Genomic DNA, 27,386 nt, shown 5'->3' with positions numbered 1-27,386 from the left:
CTTTATTTTTACATATTAATTAGTTGAACCTATTTTCCCGAATGTCTCATAAAAATCAATATATTCAAACCTAGTAATCGTTCTCATTGGCTCCGATCTACTACTACTAGATCTATTTCTAAAGTTCTTTCACCATTGAAAAGCTACATTATTTACAAGTAACATAGGCTATAATGTACTGCCCTATTTCCACGTTAGTGGGAATTGCGCGAGTGAAACCGCGGGGTGGCTACTAGTCACATATACGCAGCTGGCACAGCATCCACGCTCCAAAAAAACTGAACCAAAATTACGAATATTTTTGAGGCCTCGAAATAATAATATTTTCACGAAGAAAAATCAACATCACTTGTTATCTAAATGTTCTTTTAAACCCACTTATAATTTCGACAATTTTATTTAGTCTTTCAACATTAAAAATGGCGTTATTTTTTTACATTTTATACAATTCCTTTTCGTGTTATTCTAGATAAGAGTTTTGCGCATATATAAAAGTGATCGCTACCTCGTAGCGTAGTATAATACAGAATATTATTACGTTTTTCCTAATTTACCACAACCGGAGATCGAACTCGGGATTAAGCAAACACATCCGCCACAGATAGCGTCGATTCAACTTCCATTTCCTTTTTGTATACATCAACCAACATCTTGGTTGATACTTGATAATAAAAACTACTAGACGCATCTTTATTAGGAAACTAGACAAGGGCTTACAAATCCTTCGAACCTTAACTTAAAGTAAGTTAAGGTTCGATAAAATGTATACTGATTACTACAAAACAATATATGTGTCACTTTTAAATTTTTTGACGGCCTCCTTGGTGCATTGGTATGCGTGGTGGATTTATAAGACGGAGGTCCTGGGTTCGACACCCGGCTGGGTCGATTGAGGTTTCTTTATTGGTACAGGTCTGGCAAAACCGGCAAAGATGGACAAGCAATTAAGCGTTCCGGTACGATGTCGTGTATAGAAACCGAAAGGAGTATGGATTTTCATCCTCCTCCTAATAAGTTATCCCGCTTCCATCTTGATTGCATCATCATTTACAACCAGGTGATATTGAATCAAGGATTAATATGTAAAGAATAATAAAAAAACATTGAGTACGGATTAAAGGGTTTGTTATGGAAATGGTTGACGAAATAACCGAAAAACTATCGCCTATCACAGATCAAGATTTTACAGGACATCTTAGAAATACGCTGCCTTTTCAACCTGAATATTGAATTGGGTGTGGATTTCATCCTCCTTCTAACAAGTTAGCCCGATTCTATCTTAGATTCCATCATCACTTACCATCAGGTGAGATTGTAGTCAAGTGATAACTTTTAAAGAATTAAAAAAAATCTGTGGTTAAGCCTCATATGGCTGAGCTGAGCTGAGCTTGCTCGATATGCAAGAGAAAAGGTGAAACTAAATTTTTTTAAATTCAAAGTATTACTTTATATTATTCTTTTTCTTGAAGATCATATCAGCTTATTTTGTTTATTGGCATGTTTTTGTGTTAGTGATGGAATTTCTAAAAAGCATGCCACCTGAGATTTTTTTTAATTTTCTACGTGTGTGAAGTCTGCCAATCCGCATTGGCGCAGCGTGATGGACTATTTGGCCTCATTCCGAGAGGAAAACCGTGCTCAGTAGTGAGCCGAATATGTGTTGATAATGATGATGCCATAAATACTAGTTGTAAAGAGATAACAGAGTAGAGTTTTTAATGGCCCACCTATACTTACTCCTAGTAAGTTGAATTGTAATGATGAATTCTACCGCCAAGAAAAATATGCGTTTCCTTTTAGAATAGGTTGTTACTTAAACCAAAAAATATATGTATTTTAAGAGTACTTACAACTGCTATTACTCAAACCTAGTGAGAAAAAACACCTGAGGCATTAATTAGTTTAATTGAAATTCTATATAAAAGCTAAGAATTACACTGCTCGCCAAACTGGTGTACGATGTTTCAATGCAATTTCAGTGCCCCAGGTTGACAAACGAAAGGCTGGTCAAGGTCTAGTTTAAACGACGAACAAATGAGCGTGCGGATCGTGTGATGTTAAGTGATTACCACTGCCCATTGTCATTTGCAGCACCGCAGGCACTGCTAATGCGTTGCCGGTTAGTTACCGGCCTTTGAGGGATTTATTTGTAAACCTATATGTTAGGTCTTTAAATACTGCAGCGAACGTTGCGAGCTAATGTGTTGCCTTAGGCGATGATATTTCAGTTAAGCTAATTTTAGCAGACTCAGAAGTGATTACAAAAATAAGAAAACGAATGTCAAACAAAGGTTATTATAATTCACAACATTTGTCAGCTTAATTAACAAATGAAACTGTAACCAAAATAAGACCCTAGAATGACAAAGAATGACCTTGAGTGAAGTCACGCACTTGTCAACGTTGTGTGTAGGGTTATAGGTACCTTTGACTGTTAACAAACACTCCCCTTTTCCACTCAAGTCACTCTCCCCGCCTATCCCAAGTTACCCATAAAGAATTACACAACAAGAGATATGGACGGCTCGAACGCCACGAGCACACTGAAGCCCGTACCGCAAGTCATTGCAACGCGGCGATAACACTAAATCTGCTTGTTAGTAGAATACTCATATTTAATCCGGTATGCATAAAGGAAAAAAATGTAAATTGAATTAGCAATTTGGTAGGTATGCAAATAAGGCAGGCCTTACCGCCTTTGGTTAGCGTATGACGTCATGTTAACGCATTTAGGTAAATAAAGAAAAAAACGTGTGCGTCTTGAGACGCTGGACAGTGATAAGTAACTTAAACCAGCTGGCGTATGCGTGAGTGAATCTTAAGCCAGAGAGAGTAACAGCATAACGCGTTACGTTACGAAGTGGTTTACCTTCCCATAAGGTGTCACTTCAAAAAGCTTCCTAAATAAAAGTTTTAGGTGACTATTATGTTTCGCCTGATAACCCTGTACAAGACAAGCGAAATACTAGTTTTTGTTTTCCCTCTACGTCTGGATTAACTTCCTGCTTTTTTGCAGCGCTCCCGTCGTTGAAATTGCTTACTAGAAATGGTTTAATTTTCTACTAGACAGTAACACTGGACACTGGAGTGTAGTATAGTACTTCATTAGTTATTTTTATTACTAAGAACTAGGAAGTACTGGACAAAGTCGTTTGCTTTACATTGAAACTAGCTAATTTAAACTTTCTTTAACTCTGGATATAAGATTATAAGACTTGTTTTTTAACCGACTTCAAAAAGGAGGAGGTTCTCAATTCGGTCGGTATTTTTTTTTTTTTTATGTATGTACACCGATTACTCAAAGACGCTTGGACCGATTTCAAAAATTCTTTTTTTGTTTGAAACGGTATAGCCCCCATTTGGTCCCATTGCCATCTTGTCAAGATCTGATGGTGGAATCCTGAAGAAATTGAGGGGAACTTTCGAAAATTATATGGGTGTCTAGTGTGTTCGTATACTTTTCCATTTAGTACTTTTAAGCACTATAATTTCATGAAGGTTTAAAGTCGATCTGATGATGGAGCCATAAAACAGACGAGGGAACTCCTCGGCGATTCACAGCAGTTACCTTGTGTTTGGGCTTGATTAATTTGTATTAATGAGAACTTTCCACATAGATAGGTTGTGACTGTCATTTAGGGGTTTGGTGATGAAGACCAAGGACAATTAAGGGAACTCCTTAACAGTTTACAGTAACTACCTTGTGTTTGGCCTTGATTAATTCGTATTGCTGAGAACTTTCTATCTATATGAGTTGTGTCTGTTATTAGGGGTCTGATGATGAAGACCAAGGTCAATTAAGGGAACTCCTTAACGGTTTACGGTAGCTACCTTGTGCTTGGGCTTGATTAATTTGTATTGCTGAGAATTTTGTACCAAGATGGGTTGTGACTGTCATTAGGGGTCTGATGTATTCGTTTGAGATGAAATTTTACACTAAAAATGGAAAAATAATAAAAATTTTAATAAAAAAAATACAACCGACTTCAAAACCTAAAAACATACCCGCTAAACTAAAAAGTGAAAAATAACATCATAATATGTTCTACCTGCTGATCAGTATGAAGGCGGTGCTTAGCTGGTGTTGTCTTAATTAAAGCCATTTCTGACAGGACCACATGAAACAACACTGTCTGCAAAATCTAAATCTATAAGATATTCTCACATGGCTTGAATTAATACATCACCGGCTTAGCACCGCCTTCATACTGATCAGCAGGTAGAACATATTATGATGTTATTTTTCACTTTTTAGTTTAGCGGGTATGTTTTTAGGTTTTGAAGTCGGTTGTATTTTTTTTATTAAAATTTTTATTATTATTGGACTACGGCAAAGCCAATGGGTAGAATTATGATTTTGCCGCTATGTATTTTATTCTATTCTTAAACTAGCAAAAAGATAAATCTGAGAGTAAGTTAAAAATTTAAGCCAATTTAAAATACAACAATGACTTATTAAACAACAAAATTAAATTTAAACCAAGTAAATTTTTTAAATAATATCTAAGTATTCAGTTGTAAGAGTAAACGCACATAAATGTATATTAATTATATTTTTATCGCATAAATAGCGAAAAAACAAGAATGTTGAAGCATAACACATTTAGTATATTTTTTAAAGAATATTTGCTAAATATTTATCTTCAATTATTCTAAAAACAATGATTATACGAGTTTTTTTTAAAGCTAGATGTACAACTTTGCCTAGTACATTTTTTTTTCAAAGTGACCGTTAGAAGTACATACAAAAAAATCGTTTAATATAAAAAAAAATAATTAGTCTCGTTTTTAAGAAAAAAAATACTTTGCAGTAGAAAAAATTGAACTTTCATTACTTGAAATAACTATTCAAAAATAATTACCAAGTATAAAATCAACGTATAAGTATTTTTTCAACACATGGTATGACTAATCTGCACTGAAAGTGCAAGGTAGGGATTTTTGTATTTTGTACAAAAATCAATATAACTTAAAAACCGTAAAATTTCAGCTAACATATTATTCATGTAGAGTATGTCGTACTATTTACGGGACATTCTGTATATAGATAAGCGAGCATTTTTGTTTTTTTTGTAAGAAATATTTCCATTCATTAATTGGGCTACTAAATTTTGATACAGGGCCCCTCCAAGTCACGTTACGCCACTGGCAGCCAGTGTGAAGTATTTATTTAATCCCCTCTGTTACGTTTTAGGGTAAGCGCACATACTACCACAAGATCGTGATAGAGGACGGGTCGGGCGGGCGCGAGACGGTCTCCGTAAGGTGTGAAGTGACCGGCAAATCGCACGCGCTCGTTCGCCGCGCCACCGAGGACTTCCCTCTCAACTTCAACGAGCCAGAGTAAGTTCAAATTAATATTATTTATTAAACTATTTTCCGTTGTGTTAACTCAGTGGATATGACCTTCGATTCGGAGGGTGTGCACTGCTAAATTTCTTAAACGGTGAAGGAAAAACTTTGTGAGAAGTCTGCCAATCCGCATGGGGCCAGCGTGGTGATGGACCAATTAGCCTAACACGTTATTCTAAGAGGAGACTCGTAAGGTAACAGTGAGCCGAATATGGGTTGTGATAGATAATTATGTTGAAACTATCTTCATAGTCTTCTCCGTTCGTTCTTGAGTTTATCCAAACACGCTTCTTAACAATAAATGAATAATTTTCAATTTGTATGCCTCATTGGGTTTTCTTTAAACCGTTTTCAAAAAAGGAGGAGGTTCTCAATTTGACGCGTATGTATTTTTTTAATGTTTGTTTCTTTTTTTATTTGAAAGAGTATACTTCCATATTGGTCCCATTTCATTTTTATGAAAATCGGTCAAGTAATTTTTTTGTAATTGTTTTAGTATCCTGAACATCACGAGATACATGGAGGGGCGAGCTCCTGATCCCCTTTTGGGCGCCATTGTGAAGCAGAACGGAAAACAGTAAGTTGAATGAATTTATTTCTATTTTATTTCAAGAAGACATATATTTGAAAGCAAATCTTCTAGTTGAATATAATAACTGAAACTAGTCCAATAAAAAAATTCAACCGACTTCCAACTAAAAAGTTAACCTAAACTAAAAAGCAAAAAATAACATCTTACCTATGTGCTACTTTCTGATCAGTTTGAAGGCGGTGCCAAGCCAGTGATGTTTTAATTTAAGCCGTTTAAATTACAAAATTTCTGTGGTTCTTTCAGAAACGGCTTTAATTAAAACATGACACTGGATTGGCACCGCCTTCAAACTGATCAGAAGGTAGCACATAGGTAAGATGTTATTTCATGCTTTTTAGTTTAGGTTAACTTTTTAGTTGGAAGTCGGTTGAATTTTTTTATTAAAATTTTTATTTTTTAATTTTTAGTGTTAGCACACCTACTGAGTGTGAACAAAAGTTAATAAGCAATTAGTTGAAACGTTATTATCATATGATAAGTATCTAAGTCCTACAATCTCAATTTTAAAAATACTACCTTAACTCATATACAAAATTTCACTCCCCCTTTATCCACACGTAATATGAATATTCAGAAAATCGTGAAAGGTGACTGTCCTCCGTCTTCATCAACAGACCCCCTATGCAGTCACATTCTCATCAATATAATATTTATCAAGTCCAAACACAAGGTAGCTACTGTGAACCGTCGAGGAGTTCCCTTAACTGTCATTCGTCTTCATCATCAGACCCTTAATACAGTCACAACCCATCTAGGTGGAAAGTTCTCATCAATACAAATAAATCAAGCCCAAACAAAAGGTACCTGCTGTAAATCGTTGACGAGTTCCATCGTCTGTGTTTCGGCTCCATCATCAGACCAACTCCAGACCTTCATAAAAATGTAGTGGTTTAAAATACCTTATGGAAACACTAACAAACGTACTAGCCGTCCCTACAATTTTCGAAAGTTCCCCTCGATTTCTTCAAGATGCCATCATCAGATCCTGACATAAAAAAAATGGGACCACCCTGGAATGAAACCCTTCAAAACAAAAAAAGAATTTTCAAAATCGGTCCACAAATGACGGAATTATCGCTGGACATACATAAAAAAAAAAAAAAAAAAACATACATACAGCCGAACGTAGAACCTCCTCCTTTTTGGAAGTCGGTTAAAAAAAAAATTCACGACAAAAGAAATATTCATTTGTTATTTATACTATATCATTGGTTAAAAATACATTTAAACCAATGATATAGTATAAAATTGTCATTGATTTAAACAAAATGTTAAACTGCAACATAAAAAAGGTTGTTTAAGTTTAATCTGGCTCTGTCAGTTATCACGGCCTCCGTGGCGTAGTGGTATGCGCGGTGGATTTACAAGACGGAGGTCCTGAGTTCGATTCCCGGCTGGGCCGATTGAGGTTTCCTTAATTTGTTCAGGTCTGGCTGATGATAGGCTTCGGCCGTAGCTAGTTGCCACTTTACCGACAAAAATGTACCGCCAAGCGATTTAGGGTTTGGTACGATTTCGTGTAGAAACCGAAAGGGGTGTGGATTTCATCCTCCTAACAAGTTATCCCGCTTCCATCTTAGATTTCATCACCACTTACCATGAAGTGTGATTTTAGTTTAGGGCAAACTCGTAAAGGTACAAAAATACTGTCGAGCGTCCCCAGACGCACACGTTTTTTTTAAATTTTATGACACACATCGCAGAGTATTGTCGTGGATGACCTGGTGTACTGGAGATATTGTGATGTGTGGCATAATTTCGAAATAAACGCATTTTTCTTTCTTCTTTCTTTCTAAATTGTATTTGCTTTCGTGTCCCAGGGTGTCGGGCGAGATCTCCGTGACGCCGGGCACGCCGCTGTCGATGGAGATCTTCCTCGACAACTCGTCGGCGCCGGTGTACGGGCTGCTGGTCGGGTACATGCGCGTCACCGACACGGGGAAGCAGCAGGAGACCATTATCATTAATGGGTAAGCTTTTTGTTAAGGCTTTCCTATCTTGTCTCCTATCCTAGATTGTGCCTTTACAGATAATAAAGATCTTTGGCCACTGTAGTAATCCCGATTATGTTGGGCTTGTCTACACACCACTACGTGTTACCGGTCTCACGGTCTGACCCCTAATGTCCCCTATCCCCGGCCTGCACTTGTGACGTATACGCTCGAGACAAACACCACTATAAATACATATATTACAGTCATATATCCATAAATCAGGGTTTGTTTGAACGGTTGGTGGTGCCGTAGAAAGTGGATAAGATCCAGAAGATGCAGATAAACCCCGTTAGACAATCGCCAAAAGTAGAGGAGCATTGCACAGAAGGTGTCGCAAATCGCTGCAACCACACACTCTCTCAAAAGTGTACGAATAGAGGTCCGTTTATATCTACAGACACAGTGCGTCACAGACAAGTAGCGTGGCAGAACCCACAGACACCGTCTATTCATTACCCATAGACACTGCCCAGCAGGTAGCTAGAGCCACTTAAAGTCCTTTTCATGAAAGAAGTGCCTCAGACGCGGCGCTAATGTCTTATTGTCGCTTTTTGTCATTTGGTAATGGCGGTCTTATTGTCATTTGTGTAAGGCGCTGTTAATTTTACTTAAGCTTTATGAAAAGGATTCTACAGACATGAACCGCACAGGCAAAATATTATTTCCGCGAATACTGGCCATTGTCTGCCAACGTCTGCGCGGCCGCGTTACGATATATATAAATGTGTTAATAAACACTGTATGGAAGTATATTATTTTGTCTGCCACGGCACGTGTCTGGCACGCTAAATGTCTGTAGATATAAACGGACCTTAAGAAGTAGAAGTTGTTTATTCTATATCTGCTGATTCCAGTTGCTCGGTGGACCCGTACCTCTTCGACAACTTCCAGACATCGGACGGCAAGAACCTGACGGCCAAGTTCAGGGCGTTCAAGTTCCCTGACACCACGTACGTTCAGTTCACGGGAACTGTCACCGTTTGTCTTGATAAGTGTCAAGGGGTAAGTGACATTTAACATTTACAAACTTCTTATATATATAAGAAGCGAGCGAATATATATAAGCGAGTAAAAACTTTGTTTGTCGCCGAGGGCTTTCTTGCAATTGGTTTTTTCTTTCCATTGTTTATAAGTTAGCCCTTGACTACACTCACGATCTCATCAGATGGTATGTGATGCAATTTGAGATGTAAGCGGACTAACTTGTTAGGAGGAGGATAAAAATCCACACCCTTTCGGTTTCTACACGATATCGTAACAAACAGACAAGACATTTTTTAAATATTATTTATTTTACAAACATCCTGACAATCTTTGTATATTATGCATGTATAATAATTAATAACATATAAGTATATCATGTATCTAAGTATCTTACATAATATTGACTTAATTTTCCCGAAAGTCTCATAAAAATCAATATTATGTTCAAAGTTAGTCAAATATCCAATTATCCTCATTTTAAATCCAGGAGGAAAAAGCTCTTAAAGAAGCTCGAAATCTGTAGGCTGTAGGTACTTTTTTATTTCCTCTTCTTATAGGTAGGTATCTACCAGCGGCGAAGAGTCCATATGGGCCGATTCTCGCCGAATTACCTTTTAAAAATACATACATACATATTCATTATTGTAATGTATCTATATGTATGGATGAGAAACTGGCGATTTTATCAAGCGGTATGCAGGTTTCCTCACCGTTTGAGACACGTGATATTTAATTTTTTAAAATGCACACAACTGAAAAGTTGGAGGTGCATGCCCCGAACCGGATTCGAACCTACGCCCTCCAGAATCGGAGGCAGAGGTCATATCCACTGGGCTATCACGGCTCAAGAGAAAAATACTATTAACTTTAAAATTATTGTTACTAAATATCTTCGATATGTTAACCCGTCACTTAGTTAACCCGTTGGTGTGCAGGTGGAGTGCAGCAACGGAGTGACGGCGTACGGTCGCAAACGCCGCGCGATAGCGACGGGCGCGGAGGCGAACAAGGTGTTCGAGGTGTCGCTCACTACCATCATCAAGGTCGACTGGGCCGACTCGCACCACAGGGAGGAGAGTAAGTTACCTTTACACCAACGTGTATTACTGATGATCCCCTCACCTATAAAGAGGGACGCCTATAGTGGAGCGATAAAGTAGGCTGATAAACTTGATGATGATATTATTATGGATAACTAGCGGACGCCCGCGACTGCGTGGAATTTAGTTTTTCACAAATCCCTCGGGAATCATGGATTTTCCCGGAATGAAAAGTAGCCTATATGTTAATCCAGATATAGTTTCATTCGAATTTCAGCCAAAATGGTTCAGTAATTGTGGCGTTAAAGAGTAACAAACATCCATAAAAATTCTGAAATTTCTAAGATTCGAACCCATTGGTTTAAATTTTCCCTATTCTTCAGCCCCATTCATTGTACAGAAGAAGATTAATAATGGTTTAGATTCTTATCATTATTCGGTCCCTATTGTGTGTAACACCACAGAAAACATATGATAACACTTAGGTCATAAATGCTCAAGTTTGTCGGTAACTATACTTTACATTTTTCTCGTTTCAGAGGAAGTCTTCGAGTTATTAAAAGATTTAAACAACGCGAATCAACTATTGGGTGACAGAGACGGTACATCGGCAACAGTAGCCGAGCAAGGCGACATCAACCAACCCGACACCCGCTATGAACTGCCACCGTATTCCAGCAACTCAAACACACAAACATTCAGTTGTGCGCTTTTACTCGTTACCCTGTATATAGTTTCACGAAAATAAATGATGGGGTAAAAAATACCATGTCAGAATAGTTGTGCGAACAATGTAAAAAGTGGGTGTTTTTGGGTTAACCATAGATATTTGTTTTTTTTTGCCTGTTATGGTACTAGCAAAGATTCGGTGACCGTGCAGTCTTTTTTTAAATATAAGGTAGGTTCCTTTTTTAACCGACTTCTAAAAAGCAGGAGGTTCTACGTTCGGCTGTATGTATGTTTTTTTATTTATGTTTTATTAAAGTCCTTTTAAAATAAAATACTGAATTGATAAAATTAAGGACTCCCTAAACCTATCAATTCAAATTCTCAACGAAATACCTATGAAGTGATTTTATAACAAGGGAAGTAGGATTTTTGTGTACCTACTTTGAAGTGATAACTTCTTGTCGAAGAGTAAACTGCTTCGTAACGTAACGCGTTACGGTGCCATTCTGTCTGGTTTCCCTTTCTGCCACGTGTACGGTAGCAGGTTTAAGTTATCACATTAGTTTTTTATTCTTTTGGCTCTTAAAAAATCTATTTAAGGACCAAAATTCATGTCTTTATAAAATTTATTTGAATTTATTTTACGTTAATGTGACTCGTTTTTTAACTAATTTCAGTTTGTCTGCATAGAATTTTAGTGTGATTTTTAAAAAAAATAATTGTGATTACCCATGTACTCATAATTTACGAAAGCAAAATGTCATCGAATAATAGGTAATAATTGTTTTATAATAATTTAGTTCGTAAGTTAAAGTGATTTTAAAATAATACTAAAATTTAGTGCCTTTCATTAGTTTCATATTAATAATGCTAACGCATTTAAGGTCAACTAGTCTTAAAATAATTTGTTAATAAAATAAGAAATGATGTCATGACAGGAAGAGAGAAAAACATAAAATAAACAACTTGATAATTAGATAGAAAAATTAAAAATTTGAATTTACCTACTTTTAAAATTATTTTCAAAAAATATCTTTTATAGTGACGTCATTTTAGTTTTATACTCTCCTTAATATGGGTATCAAATGATTGACTTAGTTTGATACCCATATTAAGGGTATAATAAAAATAGGCATCGGTTGTAAATCGGTTAATAAAACCAGACCGATATATTAGGAAGTTGAGAAGATTTAGGATGACGTCACGTACCAGCAATAGTTTTAAAAAAAGTAAATCAAAATCGGTTTATCCGTTTAGAAGCTGTAATGCCATAGAAAAACACACAACATACTTTTAGCTTTTGATCATGGATTTTTGCGGAGGTTGCAAAACTTCTGCACATCTTTTACCATTAATAATTTTTACTTAATATTTAAGAATTCACTTAATAGATATTAATTTACTGTTTTTTGTATAAATGGCTTCCTAATGTATTAATAATTACTACCTACATTTATTAGATTACAGTGGTTTTCCTCGTCGAATTGTTTAATTAAAACTATAAAACGTATGTTTGTTAATTGTTGTCTTCTGTAGCTCGCTTGTGAATGTTTCTTTAACCGAAAGGTCCCGGGTTCGAATCTCAGATCAGTTCAATTTTTTTAATTGTTTTAGCGCTAGGCTTCAATGTCTAGTTGCCAAGCGATTTAGCGTTAAAGGGTAAAAACCGCTGGCCTATTCACACTAATTTCGTCAACCTCTTAAAATAAACATCAAATCAACTGAGAAATGTCATCTAGCTACTGTATGATATCCACGAAGGGTATCAATAGACACCAAAAGACATTTTTTACATTGAGTCTCAATTTCGTTACTACTAGTTAATGAATTAGCCAACAGTTAGGCATATTGGTGTATGTGAACCTAAATAATAAAAAAAAATCGTTTTTAATGAAAAAAACTCACCGAAGGAAAACCATTTTAGATAGACCACTAAGAGTAATTTTTAATGAACTGTCTTATTAGTGTACAGTCTATTCTGTTCTATTTCATAACCTTGTTCTCGTGAAGCATAAGATACGAATTAAATGATTAGATTCTCAATAAATTTTAACGCAAATTATAATTTTATGTTTAACAATGAAATTGTATGGTGCTTCTATTAAACGACGACTAAATTATTTAAATTTTTTTAATGTACTTAAATAGTTTTTAACTCAATAAAAAATATAAATAAACTACCTTCCAAACAAGCTGCTGTTTTATTTGACCAAACAATATGCTTTTCATTGCACAAAAGCATGTCAGACATGTCATTTGGTTATTCATACCTTAGGTTAAGATACCAAACGAGCATAAATTGTAATCTATACTCTATACTAATGTATAAAGCTGAAGAGTTTGTTTGTTTGTTTGTTTGATCGCGCTAATCTCAGGAACTGGTCTGATTTGAAAAATTCTTTCAGTGTTAAATAGCCCATTTATCGAGGAAGGCTATAGGCTATTTATTATGTCCGTATTCCTACGGGAACGAGAACCACGCGGATGAAACCGCGCGGCGTCAGTTAATACACTATATAAGACATACTGTTCTAGATACCTACGTATTATCTAATCATTAGATATTTAAGAGATATTTTGTGACGTGACAGGTAGCAGCGACAGTGAATGTACCATCATTTTGTGATAGAGGAAACACCTCGAGCAGGTCCCAGGACTTGTGATGCATCAACACTCACTTTCCCTGCCTGACATGTTCTCCATCCCCACATTAAACAACAACACAAAATATTATTGCACAAAATCACTAACGCGACTGGCAGCGTGACGGTTTCTATGCTGCCTAACAAACAACTGAGGTCAAGTCATCAAATTTCCCTCTTATACACCAATACTTCCCCTCTACAATAACATAAATAGTGATTTTTAATACCACCTGTAAACTAGGAACTTGTAACAATTTCTCATTTCGGTATCTTGAAGAGGTTTAAATAAGAAACATATAAGATTTCAGTCTTTTAATAGAACCATTATAGATAAATCTAACAATACTAATCGAAACTAACATTCAAAGTTATAGTAATGAAGAAAAAAACATCACATCACAAAAAGTTATTATTATAATCTCAATTCCTACGTATAAAAATTGGACAGACAAGAATAGGTTCTTTTGTAGATAATTGCAGGTAATTTATTGTATTTATGATTTTAATGGCGTCTTTCATTGTCTGACCATACCTTCGTGCTACGCATGTGAATTGGGGAATTCAACATTTAAACATGGTAATCTATATAAATCGCCTGTATTTTTTTATCTCAGGCCATCTTAGGCATTCCTTTTTTAAATCAACTAAACTTCGAATATTTTGTTCTAAATTTAAATTCATTCAAATATACGAAATAATTCTTACGTTTGATTTTGCCACCTTGATTTACAGGTACCTACGTCATAAATACAATAATTTATCCATATCAATTACCGTTTCTATTAATAAGTATTAATACATACGTATTAAATTCATAATTTAATCATTTACAAAAAAATATCTCCTATATTATAGTCGCTTAATATTGAATTATTTATTAATTACATAAAAACTTATTCACGAGTACATTCAGAATTCTTAATTTATTACTTATTGAAAAATTAAAATTACAAAGATGTTTATTACAAATAAGAAAAATAATAAACAATTCCATTGTTGCATTACAGTGGTAGTTAGGAGGTAAATCTAATTTTAAAATTATGTTAAAATCAGTTCGGATTTATTTTGAGTGGAGCTTACAAAGTTGCTTCAAAGAATTTGTAGTTTGTACCCTTCATTGTGTCTTGCAGAAAATAATTAACAATCGTGTTAAAAGAACGATAGCTTTTGTATGAACCTAATATAAAAAAAAAACAGCGGAGAAGAGGACAATCCGAGGCATGCTCTCTTTGAATGCCCGGGATGTGCAGATGACAGTAGAAACACAGGAGGCAGGAGAGTTTAATGTGCAAACTCTTGTTGCTCGCATGTTAGCGAGCGAAGACGAATGGAGCAAATGCGCTAACACGCTCCGAACAATAATGGTTCGGAGGGAAACGAGAGAAAGACAAGAGAAAAAGGAACGCGAGGAATGATAACTGATCGGTCAGCACGAAGTAATGCTACGCGGTTCCGTGCTGTTGTGGGAGTTATTTTTGGTCCATGCGAGTCGAACATGCCCTTTCTGACGACAGAAGTCCGTCCCCGCAAAGAAAAAAAAATATATATATAAAAAAAATACAAGTATGTCAGAAAAAATGCAGGCTAAAGATGTTGATAAGTAATTTACCAACATGATATTTGTATACTATTTATATGTTGTATTGGTCAACGATATTTTATACAAAATCTATGATCTTGGTAAATTGCTTTGTTTTAGAGTTATTGAAATATATAAAAACAAACCAAAAATACAGTAACAATATATCCAAACTGATTATTTTATATATATACCTAGTTAAGCAATTTTAAACCATATCCAGGATACAGATTAAACTAAATACTAAGTAACGTTCGAACATTAAAAAAAAATTATATACAAAAAACATTGTATTGTAAATTTTGAATTTTTCATTAAATAATGGCAAGAGTGAGAGTAAAATGCAAATAAGTATATTCAATATATACCGTTACGTCATAGTTAAATACCAATATTTTTATAGAATTAGTACATTTATAAACCTAATTCCGTCAAATAGGTATAACGTATGGGGAATACATGGAAAATATTGTCAGAATGCCATTCACCGTTTTTGATGGTGAAGTTACAGTTATCAGTGGCAAAGGATGGAATTTTGACAAAGGTAAGCCGTCTCAATGAAACTTGATACAAACTCCGGTTACTCATAAATCCATAAATATTCATTACAATATATGTATGATTTTTTAAAAGGTAACCCGGCGGTAATCAGCCTGTATGGACTCTTCGCCGCTGCTAACTATACAAACTTAAATAAGTGTGTTGAAAAACTAAATTGGTTTTTTAAACAGAAATATTCAAATGATGAAAGTTACCATTTAAATGAAATGAATTATAAGAATATTCCAATTTTTTTAAAACTTGTTATATTAGCAATACAAATATTCATACAATAACAACAAAAGTATTTAAATCTGAAACATTAATAATCAATTATAATTAAAATGTGCAGATAATTAGGATCATAACAAGAAAAAGGTGTATCAAATTACAATTTTTCATTAAATTTATACAAATTAATTAATAGCAACAATCGACCTTCAAAAGTCCTAATTTAAAACATGCTAATATTCATATTAATTACAGTAAAAACTTATTTAATTTAAAAAATCTTATTACATTCGAATTTTAAAACTCGATTATAAAAGTATTTTTTTTTTTGCATTTGGTCGTATTTGTGCATGGTACCTTACCTAATTGGCACGAGATTCATACTTTTTAAAGAGTCAACATTTCTTTCAAACACCATACTCTTATGAAAAAGTTTATAACATATGACACCGTAAAATTATAAATACTATTAGATTATAATCTATCTCGCGAGATTGTGAACTGTCGAAAGATTGTGAACCCCATAAATACCTACTCCTATGAATCGGAACTAGAGAGGCTCAGAAACCAATTTAGATTTGGTTAGGTTAAGTATTTTTTTTATTTATGAACGTTCAAATAAAAAATGAAAAAACATCCTTACAATCTACCGAATAATATACGTTAAATTGTAAGCAGTAGGTATGTTGCAGTTCATGATCTATCGACAGTTTAGAATCTCGTGGGATAGATTATAATCTAACGGTATTTACAATTTTACGGTGACATATAGGTATATTACGTAAACTAGGTAAAAAGATTTTTAAATTATTATGTACTATTAAATATAATATTAGTAGTATTTTAGCTATATAGACGGAGGGTTGACTGTTGTAAAGAGAAAAATAGAATTTTCGGACGAATTCGGAATTAAAGGCTTACGCAATATTATGAGGATTAAATTCATTTGAAATAGAAAATTTTAATAAGAGGCAGTTTGGGATTTGTTTTAGGTTTAGATGCTTTGTTATGTCAAGTTTTAATCGCTTAAACTCTAACGGTACTTTGATGGTACAAGTATGATAAATTGATAGGTAGTTAGGAAGTGTAATACGTAATCACTAACCACAAAAAACGCGTAAAGTTTTACGTCTATAGTTAGTGCTTACCCTAGTTGGTAACCTTGGGCACGCCACGGAACACCTTTTTTTTATACTTTGTCCTGGTAGTACTTATTGAGTTGCTTATTGCACTCGGAGAGTGCTATTTACATATACATATAGATATAAAATTAAAATCTAGATGCGTTTGTACAGCCCTGTAATACTATGACATATTCAGTATCACCCTCGTGTATACCGCACCTAACGCTACGTTCACACAGCAATGTCATTTTCCAGCACGTTGGTTAGGGTTCTGTATCCTAAAATGGAAAAAACGGAACCCTTAAAGATCACTTTGCTGTCCGTCTGTCTATAACTAGGCTTTATTTCAAGAATGCGGCTCCACGCATTTTTAACCGACTTCCAAAAAGGAGGAGGTTCTACGTTCGGCTGTATGTATGTTTTTTTTTTTTTTTTTTATGTATGTCCAGCGATAATTCCGTCATTTGTGGATCGATTTTGAAAATTCTTTTTTTGTTTTGAAGGGTTTGATTCCAGGGTGGTCCCATTTTTTTCATGTCAGGATCTGATGATGGCATTCTAGAGAAATCGAGGGGAACTTTCGAAAATCGTAGAGACAGCTAGTGCGTTTGTTAATGTTTCCATAAGGTATTTTAAACCACTACAATTTTATGAAGGTCTGGAGTAGGTCTGATGATGGAGCCGAAACACAGACGATGGAACTCGTCAACCATTTACAGCAGGTACCTTTTGTTTGGGCTTCATTTATTTGTATTGATGAGAACTTTCCACCTAGATGGGTTGTGACTGTATTAAGGGTCTGATGATGAAGACGAAGGACAGTTAAGGGAACTCCTCAACGGTTCACAGTAGCTACCTTGTGTTTGGACTTGATAAATTTTATATTGATAAGAACTTTCCAACCATATGGATTGTGACTGCATAGGGGGTCTGGTGATGAAGACGGAGGACATTCACCTTTTACGTTTTTCTGAATATTCATATTACGTGTGGATAAAGGGGGAGTGAAATTTTGTATATGAGTAGTTAGGTAGTAGTAAGGTAGTATTTTTAAAATTGGGATTGTAGGACTTAGATACTTATCATAAGAAAATAACGTTTCAACTAATTGCTTATTAATTTTTGTTCACACTCAGTAGGTGTGCTAACACTAAAAATTAAAAAATAAAAATTTTAATAAAAAAAATTCAACCGACTTCCAACTCAAAAATTAACCTAAACTAAAAAGCAAAAAATAACATCTTACCTATGTGCTACCTTCTGATCAGTTTGAAGGCGGTGCCAATCCAGTGTCATGCTTTAATTGAAGCCGTTTCTGAAAGAACCACAGAAATTCTGTAATTTAAACGGCTTAAATTAAAACATCACTGGCTTGGCACCGCCTTTCTTGTATGGAACCGTCAGTGGGCGAATACGACTCACACTTGTCCGGTTTCTTTTTTTTATCGTATACGTCATAACGAATAAATAGTGGCATATGCATTGTTCATAGAACCGTCCACAAAACGTTAACACTGCAAAAAATACACCATCAAATATATGTTATGAAGTTTGTATAAAAAAATTACAATGCCGTGTGAACGTAACTTAACACGTCTTCGATGTAAACGCCGCGCGTAAATAACATATTTTCTTTTTGAAAATGTTAATACGTCATGAAATACATACCGTAGATAGATAAATGAATAGACAGAACCTTTTACAATTACATCACACTTTATTTTGTAGGTTTATATGCAGCATGATTCTGTTGTATTTATAAAGTATTTTTGTATGATTTGTATTCAACAAATAAATTTTCTTCCATCTTTCTGTCTAGATTTAACATTAATATAAGAAAAATAATAAATAATAGAGAGCAATCAAATAATTTCAAAAATACTAGACTTTACGGTAATTTTGTTAAAATTAGACTTATACAAATTCTTTTTATAAAGTATTTTTTATAATATTAAAATGATAGTGAAGGATTTCTTTGTAGGTACATGATTATATTTGTTTTTTATTAACAATTTTAAACGATTTTAAATTTTAATAAGTGGACAAGAGTTAGCTGGTTGAGTAGGTATATTTCGCACTTTTTGAAAACGATTGATACTTCCATACCTTTCAACACAATCTGATATAGAATCGTTCATTCTATCTATTCTAGAATCGTTCGATCTGTCTCAATCGTTCAATCAATCATACGATACTTACTGAATGAAGATACTATAAACGGACTACGCACTGACGTTAAAAAAATATTATAATTAAATTCTAATAACGAATTTTTCAAAAACAATTTTAAGATATTTCTCACAACAATACGCAATAAAGCTAACACGATCACTTCAAACACTCATTTTTTCAATCTACACTAAAACTACTAACATCATCAAAATTGTTTCATTCTAAATCACGTGCACTCACACATTCACTGTAGAATCTCAAATACAAGTACGGTTGACAAAAATGATTGTTTTATGCTACTACTACTACTAGTATAAAAAAACATTATTTTTATTTTATTTTTTTGTGAACCGTACTAATAATATATAGTCAAACCGTAGAAATATTAATAGCAAGGCAATAGAAATAGCGTATTCACTCCAAACTATAGAGACCCGTGTCGATGGATACTTCATAGTGTCCAGCCCCCTTAACCAAGTGGTACGTCGATTCTCTTTCTGCTAACACTTCGAAAACTAGAAAGATGTATGGGAATGACATTTGCTATCGACAGGTCACGTGATCAAGATCAGTCATTCCCATACATTTTTCTAGGTTTCGAAGCGTTAGCGATCGTAGAAAGAGAATCGACGTGAAACTTGGCTAGGGGGCTGTGCGGAAACAATACGACATTTTTATTGCTTTCTTTAATTTATTAAGATTTCCATTAGTAAAATGGAATAAATACCACAGTTTGAAAGCTCGCTAATTTGTATTCAAAAAAGTATTTTTGTTTAAAACAGTGATAATCTAAAAAAAGTCAAAATTTTTCAAATGGACCTCATTGCAAACCCGATCGAGCCAAGCACCAATTTGACCCGAATTTAGTTTTATATATGTTATATATATATATATGTGTAAAACAGTATAGTGGTTGCTATACTGTTTTACACAACCTCGCTCACCAGTAAGTTTTTTATTGTTCTGGAAAATGGCTTTTTTCTGAATTAAAGGAAAACCTAGACTTTTCCCTGTATGTCTGACCACGTGAATGCGAAGATTTCGTAATGATTGGCATGGAAATGGCATAACCAGACAAACTCACATTTCCATTAAAATATGGTTGAGAGTAAGAATAATCTTTTTAACATTTATTTAGATTTTAACACAAAATTACTAAACCAATTATCAGGAAAATAAAATGGGACCAATCTGGAAGTATAATCTTTCAAACAAAAAAATAATTTTCAAAATTGGTTAATAAATTACGAAGTTATGAGGTAACCCAAAAAAAATACGCGTCGAATTGAGAACCTCCTACTTTTTTGAAGTCGGGTGAAAAATACTTAATTTGGTCACATTCTCAAATCTCTATCAGAATAAGACAACGCGTTTGTAACGCGTGTGTATAAAAAAGTGACAACTTCAACTTCCAACTTCTACTAGTGAAATATAACTTTGTAGCTTTCAAATTAGGTTTATGCCGCCTGCTTCTTTTTCCTTCCATCGTCAATACATTTTTAATCCGTAACCTGTTTTTCTGAACCACTCTGCCAACCAGAGTCCATAGTATTCGTATCGCTATAGCAATGGTGGTGGTTAGTTTTCAAAATCTCGTCTTTCCTCTCTGGTTCATATTGTGAGTCTGGTCCAAGGCATTTAGAGCCTTCTGGTTCATTTGAATACACAATTTCTTGCCTCCTGTCGTCATCGTCAGACAATAATGACTCTTCTGTGTTAGGAGATAAAGGCGAATGAGCAGGTGGTACATAGAACTCTTTGGAATCTGAGCTAGATTGCCTAGGGTGTTCTTTAGGAAGGTTTTTAGGACTAGTTCTTGGCATACGCAAAGGGCTAATATGATTCCGCATTTTGGGACTGCCCTCGATCCTAATACTTGCATTTAAATCTGACATTCTACGGTCTTCAAAACGATCTGATCTGGGATCGTTCATTCTATCGATCCTAGAATCATTCAACCTGTCTCTTTCAATCATACGATCGACGCGAGAATCATTCAATCTGTCACGTTCGATTCTGGAGTCATTCAATCTACTTTGTTCACTGATTCGATCTATGCGCGAATCGTTTAAGCGATCGCGATCACTCATCCGATCGATTCTGGAATCGTTTAATCGGCTTTGATCGCTTCTATCTACTCTGGAATCGTTCAATCTACTTTGATCGCACAATCGTTCGATACGAGAATCGTTGAAGCGGTCGCTCATACGATCAATTCTCGAGTCATTCATCCTTTCTATTCTGGAATCATTGAGTCTATCCCTATCGCAAATTCGATCAATTCTTGAATCGTTCAACCTGTCACGGTCGATACGTTCGATCCTAGAATCTCGTTCACACACACGATCGCTTCTAGTGTCGTTCAATCTATCTCTATCATTCATTCTATCGCTTCTCGATTCATTCAAGCGGTCTCTAGAGTCATTTATTCTATCAACTCTGGTATCAATACGATCTATCGATTCTCTATCAATTCTCGAATCATTCAATCTATCTCTGGATTCGATTCTGGATTCATTTAATCTATCTCTTGATTCGATTCTGCCTTCGTTCAATCTATCTCTTGACTCAATACGTTCTAAACGTTCTCGGGAATCGAGTCTGTCACTCATCCTTATGTCACTCATTCGATCACTGAGTCTGTCGTTCATTCTTTCGCTCATTCTCATGGAGTTGTTGAGATGTTCTATTTGTTGTTCGGTTAACCGAATAGAATTATTGAAGTCCTGTCTTTTTTCTTGTGTTTTGTGTATGTTGTGTTTTTCTGTCTGTCTGTTGCGGCGCTTTGAACCAACTTGCGGCTGCGGCCGCTGTTGACGCGTCAGAGTGAACGAGCCGGTGTCAGACTCTGACGTGGACTCTGGGTGATTCTCGATTGTCCCCACTAGGGCTGATACGTTTGGATTTATACAGCAGTCAGCCTGGAAATAGATATAAAATACTTATTATTCATTTTACATTGGATTGAATATAAAAATCTCGATAAATTATAATGGCGGACATTAATAACATATACCCTTACTGGAAATGAGAGAAAGTAGGTATTTTATGTAGCTATTCTCCTATTTTAGACTATATATATGTATGTATTGTATTGTATGTATTATACTACTAGAGGACGATGATGATGATGATGATGATGATGATGATGATGATGATGATGATGATAATGATGATGATGAATAGGATTTATATTGTTTATGATTGAGACAGTAAGAGAGCTACCTTGACACTCACGTTACAGCAGCTGGAAACGTCCGCGAAGTACACCTCCGACTCCGCGTTCTGACTCGCGCCGCGACACTCCGCCATCGATGCCCTGGGAGAACATGTTATATATACAGGGTGCTCGGGAGTATTTCCCACAACTTCAAGGTGTTGACAAGTCACTTTTTGGGGCAGCTAGGGGGTTGAAGAATGCAAATGCGTATGATTTTATACTTATTTAACAAGAGATTTTGCAATATAATAATTATTACAAAATTAAATTATAACTAACTAAAACTAAAGTGTGAACCAAGATCGGAGATCGATCTGAATTGATTCTCATTGCCGCATGCCTCCATCTTTATAGTCATGTGCTAGACGTCATACATGACTTCAGGTAGGTAGGAATCGATAGATGTAGAGGGCTGAGTGAGCACATGCCGCTGGAAGGTCGTCGAAAGCAGAGCACTGGAACATTGCTAACGTTGCAACCTTGAAGGTACCCCGTTCGTAACAAGTCCATAGGAGCCAAATTAATTTTTTTTACTAAAAAAAAACTTTTGTTTTCATACAAAATAATTCAAATAATTCCGATTATCCATGTAACACACGGCTTTATCAATTCTTGCAGTTTAAAATACGTCAACCTCCCTCCGCCGTCGGTCACCATCATTAACATCTATAGTACTGAGGTAGCCGATATAGGTACATATTATAATTATGCTTACCGTATAGGGGAGTGTTTGTCGTTTTGGAAGCCCAGGTTTTCCTTTCCTTGCTTTTGGCACGAGTCACTGCTCTGATCTGAAACTGAAGAAACAACAATATTTTGGGGTAAAATAAAAAATATTTCGGTTTTATCGAATATCTAAAAAAACTATCATATTAAATCCATTTTAAAATAAGACTAACTAGGACGCAATATAAAAAAAAACGACGACGTACCTACTCGTAGCTAGCTAAATCATATTCGTGATCAATCAATCAATCAATCAATCAATCAATCAAACAGTTTGACAGTTTCTTGACTGATATTTTTATAGGTATAGATAAAAATGTATTCCGTACAAATCAAAAGTTCAATTAAGGATCAAACTTCATTATGTAAATAAAAAATTACAAACATAACTAAACCAACCTTTAGTGGCACTTTTCTGATGTAAACATTCAATAGCCACGTCTTCTCTACAATGCAGATTCCCTGAGCTCATTCCCAAGGATCTCTGACAACCTCTGTAAGGAACCAAATGGCCCCTCAATGTATTGAACCTTTCCGGCCCCATATTAACCATCTCCTGCAACCGAGCTATTTCATTCGGGTCATTCGGATACATGTGAGCCAGTTCCGGGTTTATTCGAGCCAGTTCCGGGTTTATTCGAGTTAGCTCTGAATTAATTAACGTTAATTCTGGATTGATTCGAGTCAACTCTGGGTTCATACGAGACATTTCTGGGTTAATTCGCGCGTGTTCCGGATTTATTCGGGTCGTGTCCGGGATCCGGGTTAATTCGGGTTGTACGAGGTAGTTGCGGGTGCATGTGTGCGGTTGCATGTGCTCGTGTATGTTGCGATGGTCGATGTGGTGGTGGTGGAGGAGTGTCGCAGCTGCGGGGTCTTGGTGGTGAAGGTGATGTCTGGAAAAAAAAACATGTCTTATAGAAGTTATCGCCTAACAAAATAAAAGTAGTCTCTTAAGTCGCAACACGATGGCAGAGTCTGTGTGTTTTCGGACAAAGCCGCGCTTGCCTATAAACTAAATTAACTTAAATCAGTAACGTTAATCCACAATAGCTCCACGGTGAAGGATCACCGAGAGGTCGCCGGTTCAATTCCTGCCTGCTGGATTATTGTCGCACCCAATCCTCCAAAGTCCAACTAATTGAAGGAAAGCGGAATTATTGGTCATATTTAAAAAATAATAAAAAGGTTTTTTTTTAAGAAAGAAATTAATTTTTGATAAAGAAAGAAATAAACTCACCTACTCCCACTCCTTCCTTGAGGGCTGTAAGGTGGTGGTGGTCCCCAAACCCCAGTCTGAGCGTCGAAACTTCCACTCGCCTCCCCAAAACCCTCTTGATAAGCCGTCTGATTGAAACTGGTCCCCTGACCAAAACTAGACCCTTGGGGATATTGGTTAGGAAAAGCACCCGGGGTCTGGGGGAAATTGGATGAACTCTGCTGGAATTGCGGTGTGAAATTCTGTGGGTTCTGGGTAAAGTTTTGCGGGTTCTGGGTGAAGTTCGGCGGGTTCTGGGTGCGGAATTGGTTGAAGTTGGGCGGGTAGGTGCGCTCGTCGTACGACTGCGCCGGGTTGGGGTTGGGCTCGTTCTCGCAGAAGCCGTACGCGCTGTCTCCTGATTGCGGAACTCCGCTCATCCTGCATCGGGAACTGTAGAGTGAAATATTTTGACTCAGAAACTGTAAAGCTTCATACACTACTCGCTTTGACGCTTCGATGAAGTCCTGAAGTTAGATTTTAGTTTTTAGTTCGAAGCTTCAAGTCTTTTGAATTGGGCAAAAACCCGACAACAATTAAAGGTTCACCGAGGTACGGTTGCAGGAAGCGAAGCAAAGTTTGTGTCTACACTATCGTATAAATATAACTTTGAACAATTTCCCGAATAGTGTATTGGAAGACGCTTCGTATTCGAATCTCGGTTCGCTTCGTGTCCTTTGACTCGGGTTAAGACCCGACGACTGAAAAATTAGCGAGGTAAGACAAGGTTGCAGGAAGCGAAGCGAAGTTTGTGTATACACTATCGTATTCGTTTAACTTCCCGAGTAGTGTATTGGGGGTGTTATAGTTATTTTATACTTGAATTTTGTCAGCTTAAGCTCCAAAATACGGTAGCCAATTAAGAAGTTTGAACTGGGGGCTTTTGAATGTAGCAAGTTTTAAGGGTCATTTTAGAAACCTGGGCTGAAAACTTTCATTATAATGATACTGGATATAGCAGGATACTTTCGTTCTATACGTTACACATAGTTGTTGTAGAGGCAGAAAAAAAATAAGCCCTGTTATAAATGTTCATTTGCCCGCGTTCGTAGTTTCTGTCAACAATAGGCAGAGAACATACTCTTTTTTTTATTTAATGACAAGTTAGCCCTTGACTGCAATCTCAACTGATTTAAGTGACGACACAGTCTAAGAAAGAAGCGGGCTTACTTTCACAAGACAAAAGTTTATTCTACCCATACCGGTTTATCACACCGGAAAGCTTAGCGGTACGAAAACTTACTTTTGACTGTTTCCCCTGGGCCACGGAAACCAGCTCCACGGAGACGTCTTCCTGCCTGTGCCGGGGTTCGGAGAATACAGGTTACCGATACGACCTGAAGAAAAATTTAATTAAGCATTTCAAAGCTTATACCTAATGAGCCGCAGGAAAATGCTTTGTGGGGTAAGTTTCTACCGCTTTAACACATTTATACAGATATAACATTGTCGATCAACAACGATGGAATCCAACATAATGCTCTCTCGTTGTGTTGTGATGATTAAGTAAATGTCTAATTGTCTTCACGAGATCCCGTGAAACTCATCTTAGGCCTAAAAAAGAGCAAGGCTTTTAATCTTAAAAGCCTAAACTTTTTTTTTATTGAGAAAAAATACAATAAGGAAGCTAAGTTATCCTAATAACTATACAAATCATGAACACGACATGCGTTGACTTATTAGCACTGTGTCATATCAGGGAGACAGAATCAAGACCGGGAGCTATAGCAGAAAAGCTGAAACCGGTAAGTGGCACAAGTATGCCTCTCTGATTGAGAGTTTCATATTCGTTTCTATTGCCTTGGGCAATGGACTCGCAGTGCCAAAAAATCCTCAGAATCAATTCACCGTGGCTAGTTGCCTCAATTGGTGATAGAAGGGCTGGTTAATTTTTGCGCAAAGGATCAGCCTGACTGTCCAGCGTGCAGGAAGTTTTGGAAATGTCAGTATTGTTGTCACCATTCCACGTGGGCATGATTTGTATAGTTATTAGGATAAGTTAGCTTAATTATTGTATTCTTTCTCAAAGCAAAGTAATAGGATTTCAGCTATCGTCGTCATCAACCTATATTCGGCTCACTTCTGAGCTCGAGTCTCCTCTCAGAATGAGAGGGATAAGGCCAAAAGTCCACCACGCTGGCCCAATGCGGATTGGCAGCCTCACACACGCAGAGAATTAAGATAATTCTCTGGTATGCAGGTTTTCTCACAATGTTTTCCTTCACCGATTGAGACACGTGATATTTATCTTCTTAAAATGCACACAACTGAAAAGTTGGAGGTGCACCCACAGCCTCCGGAATCGGAAGCAGAGGTCATATCCACTGGTCTATCACGGCTGCATTTCAGCTATGCGAAGGCCAAATTAAGGAAAAAATCTTACCAGGCGCCCAAAATCGGTGTTGAAGGCTAAAGTCCCAAGCTGGCTGCGCGGTGTGACACTGCGCACAGCAACTGCAGTTAGTCTACATACAAAACAAACACTTTATCGCATCACATCACCCTGATCAGAAATGACGTATTTTTACCTCAAACAACATAATATTCTATATGGAGCGATCGAATTCGAATTATTTATCTTGATAACCAAAAGCATGTTATTACAGTAGTGCTATAAAAGTATCTATACTAATATTATAAAGCTGAAGAGTTTGTTTGTTTGTTTGTTTGTTTGTTTGAACGCGCTAATCTTAGGAACTACTGGTCCGATTTGAAAAATTCTTTCAGTGTTAGATAGCCCATTTATCGAGGAAGGCTATAGGCTATAAATTATCCCCATATTCCTACGGGAACGAGAACCACGCGGGTGAAACCGCGCGGCGGCAGCTAGTTACCTAATAAACCTTCTATTAACAAATAGAAAGGAGGAGAGAGAAACCATAGAAATGAAGAATTTCACGCTGAACTGAGGGCGCCTGCAATTTTGTATTTTGTATCCAATACAACGAGTAATAGAGGCGAATGAAGGAGATTGACATATATTGCCGACCCCACATAAGTGGGATAAGGTAAAGGATGATGATATGATGATGATGCTTGTAAGCAGTACCTGCACAGGTCTTCCAGCAGGCACGGGCTGGCCACTGGGCGGCCGGTAAAGAGAACGGCAGCGCAGTTCCAGCTGTTCCCAGTACATCTTCTTGCGTTCGTGGCTGAAATAAACATATTTTATTGTAATACTATTTTTTTATTATATGACAAGGAACTTAAGTTGTCATGTTTTAAAAATTTTCAACTCTAGTCGAATGCTTACATTTTGC

At 36.1% G+C, this 27,386-nt stretch overlaps 2 protein-coding genes across 11 annotated transcripts in view; one reads left to right on the top strand and one right to left on the bottom strand.

Moving 5' to 3' along the window:
* LOC112048460 (uncharacterized) overlaps positions 1–12,823 on the top strand; it is a 55,761-nt gene extending 42,938 nt beyond the window's left edge. Inside the window, exons 5-10 of the mRNA XM_052886871.1 lie at positions 5,195–5,343; positions 5,849–5,929; positions 7,765–7,914; positions 8,793–8,940; positions 9,858–9,999; positions 10,502–12,823. Of these exons, the coding sequence (XP_052742831.1) occupies positions 5,195–5,343; positions 5,849–5,929; positions 7,765–7,914; positions 8,793–8,940; positions 9,858–9,999; positions 10,502–10,710 (879 nt within the window). The 3' untranslated portion in view covers positions 10,711–12,823. The remainder of the gene's footprint in view (positions 1–5,194; positions 5,344–5,848; positions 5,930–7,764; positions 7,915–8,792; positions 8,941–9,857; positions 10,000–10,501) is intronic.
* Positions 12,824–13,573: 750 nt separating this feature from the next.
* Positions 13,574–27,386, bottom strand: part of LOC112054346 (uncharacterized) — a 50,696-nt gene continuing 36,883 nt past the window's right edge. For 9 of the 10 annotated variants that reach the window (XM_052886862.1, XM_052886859.1, XM_052886867.1 and 6 more), the window contains 8 exons: positions 27,176–27,278; positions 26,510–26,591; positions 25,370–25,463; positions 24,109–24,519; positions 23,268–23,764; positions 22,858–22,939; positions 22,148–22,241; positions 13,574–21,843 (listed from right to left, as the gene is read on the bottom strand). In XM_052886862.1, the coding sequence (XP_052742822.1) occupies positions 20,422–21,843; positions 22,148–22,241; positions 22,858–22,939; positions 23,268–23,764; positions 24,109–24,519; positions 25,370–25,463; positions 26,510–26,591; positions 27,176–27,278 (2,785 nt within the window). In that variant the 3' untranslated portion in view covers positions 13,574–20,421. The remainder of the gene's footprint in view (positions 21,844–22,147; positions 22,242–22,857; positions 22,940–23,267; positions 23,765–24,108; positions 24,520–25,369; positions 25,464–26,509; positions 26,592–27,175; positions 27,279–27,386) is intronic. The other variant, XM_052886869.1, reaches the window with a different exon arrangement.

The sequence above is a fragment of the Bicyclus anynana genome, chromosome 18, assembly GCF_947172395.1.
Source record: "Bicyclus anynana chromosome 18, ilBicAnyn1.1, whole genome shotgun sequence".
NCBI lineage: Eukaryota > Metazoa > Arthropoda > Insecta > Lepidoptera > Nymphalidae > Bicyclus > Bicyclus anynana.
Note: the sequence above shows the minus strand (reverse complement) of the source record. Positions and strands in the feature narration are given on the sequence as shown.